The sequence below is a fragment of the Bombyx mori genome, chromosome 3 (genome assembly GCF_030269925.1).
Source record: "Bombyx mori chromosome 3, ASM3026992v2".
NCBI classification, from domain to species: Eukaryota; Metazoa; Arthropoda; class Insecta; order Lepidoptera; family Bombycidae; genus Bombyx; species Bombyx mori.
Genome location: NC_085109.1, coordinates 12,925,147 through 12,935,808, shown reverse-complemented (window position 1 = coordinate 12,935,808; position 10,662 = coordinate 12,925,147). Strand labels below are relative to the sequence as shown.

The 10,662-nt window shown below is 36.5% G+C and overlaps 1 protein-coding gene across 1 annotated transcript; it reads right to left on the bottom strand.

The window, feature by feature from the left end:
- Positions 1–1,848: 1,848 nt before the first annotated feature.
- LOC110384923 (uncharacterized) lies at positions 1,849–10,052 on the bottom strand. The gene is made up of 6 exons (XM_021346811.3): positions 9,763–10,052; positions 9,047–9,193; positions 8,548–8,653; positions 5,869–8,482; positions 5,385–5,528; positions 1,849–4,733 (listed from the first exon to the last, which is right to left on the bottom strand). Exons 2-6 carry the CDS (start codon positions 9,177–9,179, stop codon positions 4,521–4,523), a joined length of 3,210 nt encoding a protein of 1,069 aa, XP_021202486.2. The 5' UTR covers positions 9,180–9,193; positions 9,763–10,052; the 3' UTR covers positions 1,849–4,520.
- Positions 10,053–10,662: the final 610 nt, after the last annotated feature.

Genomic DNA, 10,662 nt, shown 5'->3' with positions numbered 1-10,662 from the left:
CCGCTTTTGCAGGTTAGCTGTCGGGGCTCCGTGGTTCGTGAGGAACGTTGACCTACACGACGACCTGGGCCTCGAATCAATTCGGAAATACATGAAGTCAGCGTCGGAACGATACTTCGATAAGGCTATGCGTCATGATAATCGCCTTATCATTGCCGCCGCTGACTACTCCCCGAATCCTGATCATGCAGGAGCCAGTCACCGTCGACGCCCTAGACACGTCCTTACGGATCCATCAGATCCAATAACCTTTGCATTAGATGCCTTCAGCTCTAATACTAGGGGCAGGCTTAGGGACCCCGGTAACCGTACTCGTCGAACACGACAAAGAGGTCAACGTGCAACCTAACCTATGCATCAGCCCGCTGAGTTTCTCGCCGGATCTTCTCAGCGGGTCGCGATTCCGATCCGGTAGTAGATTCATTCGCGAAGCAATTGCTCTTGAGTTGTTAGGTCTCCTTCGGAGGCGCTCGGGCAGTTGTTAGCAAATCCCGCCCCTCTTGGCTGAGCCTTTGCTCGCCCACCTGTCCTGGTGAAACTGGAAAGGCCTTCGGGCCACCAGTAAACTTTCAATCATAAAAAAAAAAAAAAGAAATCAATACTGTAAACAACCATTGTCGGTTGCTGAGAATTATACACTTTTCGATGTACGTTTCGTTTTTTGGAACGAAATTCCTTATGCGACGATGCGGAGGGGTACCCTAACCGGGAAAAAACGTCCGTAACGTAAGATTTTTATTATTTATGTATAGTCTTAGTACGATGGCTATACAGTGTCTAATGTATAGTCTACTTGATGACGGTTATTATTATTATTCATATGAATAGCTGTTTCTTTGTATATTATTATTATATATTTTTATAAATTATTGTGAATAAAATAAAGTTGATAACTTTGTAAAGTAGTTTTTATTTATTTTTATCAATAAAAAAAACTTAGTGAAAAATGTATACCCGAATAATTATTTTCTTTATACCTCGAATAGAACTTAAATTAATATTTTTATAATAAGGAACTTCGTTCCTATCCGGTGTCCCACGACAGCACACATCTTTTTTTTCGTCTTCCTATCTCGTACTAGTGGCATTGAGGGGCTATTCTGGCTTCACTTTGATCGATTGGCGAACTCACGGCTCACGGGACTCAGCCTGAGAGAGTTTGTAAACACCCGCCCCCTAGCAAGAGCAGTGTTTCGCTGAATCTAATTTCGATTCGCTGATAGATCCGGCGTAGAAAATCACGTGCGTAACTGTCTTGTTGTAACGGTCACCAATAATTACGCCCTCTGGCATTAAAACATACCTTGATGTCTTTATTTTCTCTCCCTATGCTTAATAGCCTTTAGAGGCTATTTCAGCTTCTCCTTGACATGTAGGTGAGCTCACGGGGCTCAAACCGGAGTGTTGCTAACACTGACCCTAGCAAGAGCAGTACTACGCAGAACCTACCATCGGATCGGAAACGCGACCCACTGAGAAGATCCGGCGAGAAGCTCAGTGGGCTGTGTCTATGGGTTAATTTACTCGTTGAGCTCATCGTCGCAAGCGACGGGTTCGGCGAGGACGGTGACCGGTGCTTTAGATACCTAAAAGCACGGTTAATGGATCGGAAGGATCCATGATGACGTGTTTAGGGCGACATCGACTGTTTACCATTCGGTCCACAGGATCGGGTATTACGTGATACCAGCACCGATTCACGCCACCAGAAATTTAGCGTCACTTTCCGCTCTATGAGCTAAAGGTCTCACGAGGTAATAAAAAATGGACCCTTTGCTCAATGATCTTTCCATAATAATATGTCCCCAGATGAACTTATATTCGATTCTTAATTAAAAAAAAGATAACTTTTTAAATCAAAGCTCATTTATTAAGCACACACGAGTTCCTTGCCATAATTTGAGGTAAATAAATTAATAAAATCACAACTTAACATCGTCACTTAAAAATTAACACAAACGAAGCAAATCAAATTTGGAATTTAACATTAACATTTCAATATACATATCTTCTCTTTCACCATTATTATATCCCTCACTATCCAATCGATTGAAGTCACAATGACATCACAAAGCTACACGCTATAGATATTGCCCTAAACTATTTGAGAGCAATGCCTTCAAAACTTTCGAAAATCCCATAATAAAACTTGTATTCGTTAAAATAAATTATTTAACAGACAATGAAAGTGAAAATTCATTTGTGAATATGAAAATATGACCTAAATAGAGGTGACGAATTTCTCCAAATAACCAAACAATGTCGCGATTCATTAGGTATATTTCATGTGAGAGTTGCTTGTATTTTGCGTACACAGATCGGCTCTTAGCTACATAGTCGAATTATTAATGTTTTAGGGCGGTAAACATTTTTATGAATCGATTTATCGGTCATGCTCAAGCGGTTAAATTCGCCTTTTGTTTAGAATCGATTCTCTAAAATCGATTCATACGGATAAAGCGTTACATTCACATATTCGCCGATTTAATTCAACTAATGCCCATCTCGAGAAATTATTGGTAGGTACTTTTGTCTTGAATCTCTCTCAGCCCTACTAAACCAGCAGATCAGCGAATAATGTTTTTTTATAATTTTTTTATTCTATGAAATCGTTTAAAATTTACTAAATTAGTGCTAAAATCTATTCTACGGGTATTTACAGCTTCATTACACTGCCTTCGAAAGGTCTCTAGGGAAGAACAAGCTATGTCACAAAGGCGAGTTCAAAAATTGACAAATTCAATCGATTGCAATAAAGTTGATCGAATCAATGTTTTTGAAAGATGAAAGATGATGCGGAACTATACCTAAGGCATTTTCAATTTTTATCGTACCGTTACAAGGCGTTATGGCCAATTTGCCATACGACCAGTAAATAAAATAGTTTTCAGGTTCTAATCGTTTCCATGTTTTGATTTAACTAATCAAGAAAATATTTATAGCTTGTTTTATTTTGTATGTACAGATAACACAAAATTTTTACACAACCAACTAAATACAATTTACTAACAAATCATATTCATTCAAGTTTCTATTTACATTATCTACTTTCGATTAATTATTAATCAACTTTTACCTAAACATACATCACAGATAGAGACAATTAAAATCATACCTAACAGAATATAGAATTGTTTCGCATTTAAAAAAATAGCGGGAAATATATTTTTTGGAATCTAATTACAACCTAGTTGTTTTTCTGGCAAACGTTTTGGATGTTTTTCTTGGGTGTAATTATTTAATATTTAAATGAATAATTTACTTTATCCCAATAAATTGTCTATCAACAGATTTTGTTGGTAACATTAATTCCGTCAATTTGATGCTAAATAGCACGGTAAGTAAAAACATAGATGGCACTAGTTAACTAATTTGTTTTTAACATAAATTTAAGTTTACCATGAACAGCTTTAGACAACAGCCAACCAAGAGAATTTAAAATGGAAATATAAAACAACACAAATCTTACAAAAATATCGTCATTTATCACAATAGAAAGGAATTAACAAATTTCAGTTTACTTTCCAATGAAGACCTTACCAGATACTTATCTTAAAGTCCTATTTTCAAAAACAACAAATCAAAGGCTGGCTACATTAAATTCGGATATAAATTCTAATGAATTTTAGAAATTATAAGCTAAACAGGAAACTAAACGAAATTAAAATCTAAAGACAACAAATACGTAGATAATTAATAAAGGAAAAAGACAATTTCCGGTCACGAGTCGACCTGTAAATTAATCTAGAAAAATTGGCAAGCTCTTACATAATAAGTGGTAGTTCTTAACACATTACTAGATTTGATGACAGCACAGGCATTTTAAAGACAAGTATAATATTTTTGACTAGATAAACGTAAGTATATTCATAGTTCTATAAAACTATAAAACATACAATGTTTATAATACAATTTATCCATTTGGAAATAAACATTTTAAACTAATCGAACGCTTGAAGTTAGTCAGTTTGTAATGGTAATTAATGCAAACTGGTCAGAAGCCTAAGAATCTTTTTCTTTTCGCGCCTGGGGCTCGACCTCAACGAGGTCCCCGCACCTAGAGGGAACCATAAGCGCTATGTTCAAAAATCTTTTTTATGTAATTGTTGCTAGGCCTAAATAAAAAAATCGAGCGATTCGGTGTTATATTTACAAAAAAATATCTAAGAGTTCCATTTAGGTAGTAGCATTTAGCTACCGACACTTTTCCATTATTTGTTTACTAAAAGAAAAAGAAAATACCAACCAATTACATCTATCACTTTGCACTCAAAATTTCAAAAAGATGAAATTCGCAAATTTTAGGTCGTGAAATATTGTTTTTAAAGTGTCAAATGTCACTGACGCCATATCGTTTGGATAGGACGCAAGCGCATGCATAATTTAGAACATACCTTGACATTAAATGCCCTGATTAATAAAAATATAATTTTCATATACAACAGAATCATAAGCCCTTCGAACTTATTCATTTACTGTTTTTTTTTTTTTAATAAATCAAGTCATTTAACGTTACTTCGCTATTTTTTCTCGTCAGCCGGAGTTTTCATATCGCCTCTCTTGTTTGTATCATCGCATTTAATTGTTTCTTCCTTTTCGTGTTTCTTGTGTTGCATTGTGTTGTCAGCCTGTGATTTTCCGTCGCGTTTGTTCGGAAATTCATCGTTCAACATCTTCTCGAATTCATTGGAAACTTTATTAACGTTTTTTTTCATTGCCGCATCAGGGTGACTCTGCAATGACGGCTTTTTTTTTTAAGGAGCGATTATTATCGGTAGCGGTGGTATATTTGTATGTACTTATGTATTTTTTTTATATTTCACCAGGAAAGGAAGTAAGAACTCCAGATACAGACGAGGCTTTCTAACGTAGAGTTCTGGAATAATTTGGCCACGTTGCCAGAAAGGATGACGGCAATTTGGAGAAGCTAATGGTCACTGGCAAAGTGGACGGAAAAAGAGCATATGGTAGAGGGCGTAGAGGCCCAACACGTTGGATTGACCAGATCCGCACTACTCCCGATACCACAGCTCACGATGTTCTACGCTCGGGGGCAGATAGGAACAAATGACGTAGAGTGATTCCACAATAGACTCTTGTTGCGACGAGGTGGTCACGACCCTCAGCATTAAGGAAACTGAAGTGAGGAGCAGGAGTAAAGTAAGCAATCGGAATCAAGGGCATGGTTCAAATTTATTCTGAATTATTAACAAAGCTGCAGTATTGTTTTATAAGTTCTCTAAACCCAAATTTCTAAAGTGAAAAATAGATGAGCTATTATTATTCATAAAACATCTTGAACTTACTCTTCAGTTGAGTGCCGCACGTGAAGTAAAAATTGTGGATATTAATATTTAAAAGAAATCGACCGACTTATTAATTACCTTTAAATAAAGACGGACATTGTTGAAAATCCGCCGAAAATCTTGCACGACTTGTTCGTGGTCGGTGTATGAAGAATTCTTCAGTTTAGTCGATATATCGTGAAGACACATCGGATATTTGACGATCTCATAAAATCGCGGGGCCTGTAATTAGTAGACAAGTCACCATCCTTGCCTTGCCTCAGTTTTGGTACTTCTAATATACTTTAAAGGACCGCTATATTGTAGATAGCCTCAGATAAACGGCTTATTTGTTGTATGTACAATACAAAATTGGCTCAAAATGTAAAGATAAAATAAACAATAAGATCTCACTATTGACACACTTAAATATTCTCAATAAACATATTTTGTTTAAATAATGTAAAGGTTAATTAATCATGTGCATGGAAGACTTTTCATTAAGGCCTAACTTAAGCGCTCTTGGTAAAACAAGTATCTAGCTCACCTACAAGTATTAAGCAAATAAAAAAAGCAATCTAACCATTTTAATATCCATATCTTGTTGAATAAATGCAGCTTCGTTCACTTTCGACAAATTGGCAAGTAAATTTTCAAATTTCTTAACAATGCCACTCGATAATGGCTTTTTCTTTTTCGGGTGATACCACATACCGGATGCTCCAACTTTCAATTTGCCGGTGGATTTCTTGTGAGTTTCATCTCTAATGCAGTTACCGCTTTGGTCAAAGCTCGGACATCGGGGAGGCTCTTTTGGTTCGTTTGAGTCAGAAACTTCAATAGTGTCATTTGCGTCTTTAGCTCTAATCTCTGTATCTTGATTTTTTGTTGCTTCTTCAAGTGGCACTGAATCATTTGTACTTTTCACACAGTGGTCGTTCCGAGTATTCTGATTCCAGAAGCTTGTGTTTGATGGCATAGTACCGGTCCATTCGTCAGTCTCTTCGATTCCTGCTTTAGTTTGCGTTAAATCAGTGTAATCGTCATTGGTGCACAAGCCTAAAGCATCGTAGAGTCTCGCCGTATCGGATTTCGAGTCCTCGTGCAAAAAGTCCATTAGTTTCGGTGCAGACTGCTTCGCAGCTTCCCAAGCTCTGTCTGAAGTCATAGAGCTTAAAAGATCCACCTGATTTGTAGAGCTGACGTCTAAGCAAGTTGTGGTATGCAATGGTTTACCTATAACTTTTTGATCCTCGCTATAAACCTCTTCCGTTCTTCTGGTCATTATGCATGGCCAAGATTCCAGATTATACTTTGGCTGTGGTGCTAAAGTTATTGTTGAAAACGATGCTTTTATTTGCATTGTATTTAATTCATCTAAAGCTTGTCCTTCGATCCCAGCGTCTTGTGAACTACTTGACGCGAACGCATCGGCTGGCTTAATGGGAACTTTGTAGCTTCCTGGTTTCATATAAACTTTAGCCATTTCGTGGAACTCATCATTTTCATCTAGAAAATTTACGGGGCCAGAAACATTACTTGATACAGTCAAAACGCTTGGTGAATTCTGAACGTTATGAGTGTGATGAGCCATGTAATCATTAGTTTCTTTTTGTGTTATCTGACCCCATGTCGCAAAAAAATCATTCTCTTCTTTTGTGTCACCACAACTATTGTTTTTGTGTACAAAACAAGTTCTTGGATCCACGGCAGATGCCATACTTGGTATCAGAGTCTTTTCAACGTGACTCAACGGAATCATTTTTGCTTTCATTTCCATTTCCCTTCGCTGTAACAGATCGCAGACCATGCTGCTACTCATCACGGGTTGACCTGGAGCTTTGACCAGCTCAGCATCTATTTTGTGTTTCAATTGATTATATAAATCTCTCTGATCCGTATGACAAACACTTTCAAATGAGCGGAAGTCAGGAGTGTTGGCAATCGTCCAAGATTGACGAGGTTTAGCTTCACGTATGCTACAAGGATCACATTTATATGACACTTTCTGGTAAACTTCAATATCACTTTGATCGTTTAAAGGGTAAAAAGTACTAGGTGGTACAACGGGAAACTTTTTATAGCTAACTCCAGGTCGCCCCCATGGTACTTCGTTGAACGATTGATTACTTGTTTGGCTTTGACCTTGAATCCAAGGTGGTTGAACAGTACTGAATGGTTGCGGAGATACATTTATTGGTCTGGGGTTACTGATTTGAGGTTTGGGCGGTTGATATTTACTTTGGGCTTGGTGTCTAGGTGCTGCAGAATTAGTTGCATAATAGTTGTGTGCAAAACTCTTTTGTTCCATAGTAAAACCGTGATCAAGACACTTGAATGTCTTATATATGTGTGTTAACATTTCCTTGGTGACCGCCTGCCATTGCACAAAGCATTCTCTGATATTAGGACTGTAATACTTGTTTTCAATTCTGGAAAATGTATCGTGTTTTTCGCTAAGTAACTCTTTTACACCCTTCCATCCGTCTAAAATCCTAACGAAGGAAAATATAAAGTTCTTAATGACCCAGGGTATTCCCTGAGAGTGTAAGTTAGCTACTGCACTATCCGGTTTTTGGACGTTAGACCTAGTTTTGGCGCAAATCGAATGTATGTTTTTAAAGCAGGGCCTGTTGTGATGAGCTATAGCAATATTCTCAGCATCGGTGCAAGCTTCAATAGCAAGTTGAACAATTTGATTTGGAATTTGATCATGTACGACTATTTTGTCTAAAGCCGTAAGTAGTAATTCGGATGAAGCCGATTTAATTTTATCCTCATCTAGGTTAGAACCTTTATGATTATTTTTCAACTGGCCAGTTTTCTCGGTCTTACAATCAGGTATGTTGCATAGTTCCGAGACCATACGTTCGCCTTCGACGTAAAAATCAAGACTCGACGACGATTCAGCTCGGAGGCTTCTTTGTCGGTCATATTCGTCTTTGCCTCGGTCGTGATATCGTGGATCGGCGCTGTACGCATTACGTTTGTCTTGACTCTTTACAATTTTTTTCTTAGCACCAGTCCCTATTGGCTCTAGACTGTTTATCGACCATGTACTTTGGGAACGTCTGTCGAGGTTCGCACCCCTATCGCCCATTATACCTGACCCGTGGTAGTTATGAGAAGATGGATCGAACACGAGACCAACTAGAGGAGAATTCGGTGGTGAACTGAACGTTGGAACAGTTGAATTTCTGAAAATATATTCATCGTCAGACTTACGAAAGTAATTCCAACAAATTAACATAAAGCAACAAACCTCGAGTTTTGGTATTGTTGATTCAGTGATGTGGCTTCGTATATTCCTGCCGCTACACGACAATACGTCGCTATGTTCTGATCCGATAAATCTTTGTCGAAGACTCCTAAAAGGAGTAACCAATAATATCTAACTATATTTATCTAGAAGACGTGATTGAGCGCGGTAGCAAAGGCTCTCTAACTTTTATAGGTCTTAACTGAAATTTTCTTGTGTAAAGCTCTGCCTTAGGTAACAGCAGTGAAAAATAACTTTAATGACGAAGCAATTTCTGACGAAGCATGTTGCGGATAATAACATGTACTTTTGGGTTAGGAATATTGTGTTCTTTTTTTTATAATAAATAAAGTATACAATACTTTAATGAATAAGATTAGAATTATCAGTACATCACAGACAATGTTGATACCGGTAATTCAATAGCTAATTTCGGTTTCGATCATAGTAATTAAATATACGAAAATTAAGTAACAAGCAAAAATTTACAAATGTAGTTTACCATAATGATTTTGGTATGTAATAGAGTGGTGGGTTTGGAAGCTCTCAGATTGTTGAGACGTTCGATCCTTTCCTTCAGAACTTTCTCGAATATCTGCGTTATTGCTAGAAACACCAGCTCCATAATCTTGCATCTGGCTTATATTAGCTGTTGAAGTAACGATGACCATTTTATACTATGCTTTCGTTAAAAATAATTAGTATTTACGATATGATTTCGTTTTATTGAAATAGTGTATTATTAGTTAAATAATAAAATTATGTTTTAATCGAGGGTTAACAAAATATTTTCTTGATTAAACAAGAATGTCACCATAGCTATTTTAGACAATGACGTCACGGAAGATCTAGGTGGTCCCTCTAATTAGAAACTTGGGTAAGAAAATTCGAATATATGAAATTCGTCAGTACTAAAATTATTGAAGGCGTACTTCATCTATTGCTCGATGAGTTGGATATACTACTAAGAATACTCAAATTGGTAATGATTCCGCTCAATCTGTGTAAGATTAAGCGGATTCATTTAAGGATCTCGTATCAAAATGGCTAGGTAATTTAAAATTTAGAGGACGTGGAAGAAAATAATGTTTTAGTATTTACTTTTGAAAGAAAATTTAATTAATTATCAGAAAATTAACGTATAATAAGCCACAGATGATACAAATTTTAGAATACACATTTTATATAAGCAGTTTAATGTGACTGTTTGAAACTTACCAAAGTTTTACGTTTTGCCCACACACGTCCGGTTCGCAGGTCAATCCATGATAAAATTTCTAAAATGTCACTCGCTACAAGATAATTGTCAAATTGTGTATATTTTTTTTTAAATCTTACGATATAAATGATTTCCTTCTTGATTGGAACAACTGGTTTCTTATTTTCTAAATGTTTAAATTAATATTATATAATCATTTTTTTTAATTTTAATTTTCATGTGTAATGAACTTTCCTTTCTGTGTCTTGCCAAATATTAAATGCGATGAAACATATGATTTGCTTCATTTGTTTTGTGACAATTGTAACATTTTGCTTTTTTTTTCAGAGACACTCACAGCCAAATAGTTCGGTTTTTGATCTTTAATTTGCAACTCTTTATAGGTCCATTAGGTTTTTGGCACACAAGAAGGGTCGTCGTTGTCCCTTACGGTGCTATGGATCGGGCTTCATTGCTCAAAAATAGGTTTTAATAATAGAGGTTTAAAAATAGACCCCTATTATAGTATAACACAAGTCCATATTAAAAAAATTCAAGAAACTGCATAAATCGTATTACTTGTACCAAACTTGTTATAATAACGATTTGATATTTTAGTAAGAAGTGTTGTCGGTAGGTCTAATTATTTTGGATTCCCCAGCGTTAAAAAAAAAAAAAAAGGTCTAATTATTTTGTTTAATTTTTAACAAAAAATTATATGTTATTTATTTATTTAGGTGTTTATCAATGAGGGATTACTGGTGGCCCGGAACCGTCTCTAGTTTCACTAGGACAGGTGGGCGAGCAAAAGCTCAGCCAGGAGGAATGGGATTTGCTAACAGCTGCCCGAGCGCCTCCAAAGGGGACCTAAGAACTCAAGAGCAGCTGCTTCGCGAATGAATCTACTACCGGATCGGAAT

Bases quoted from the DNA above. Each gene is read 5' to 3' on its own strand.
- LOC110384923 (XM_021346811.3), bottom strand. From the start codon at position 9,179: ATGCAAGATTATGGAGCTGGTGTTTCTAGCAATAACGCAGATATTCGA. The intron at 8,654-9,046 runs GTAAACTACATT...TACTCCTTTTAG, and splicing joins TACATACCAAAATCATTATG to GAGTCTTCGACAAAGATTTA. The intron at 8,483-8,547 runs GTTTGTTGCTTT...ATATATTTTCAG, and splicing joins CAACAATACCAAAACTCGAG to AAATTCAACTGTTCCAACGT.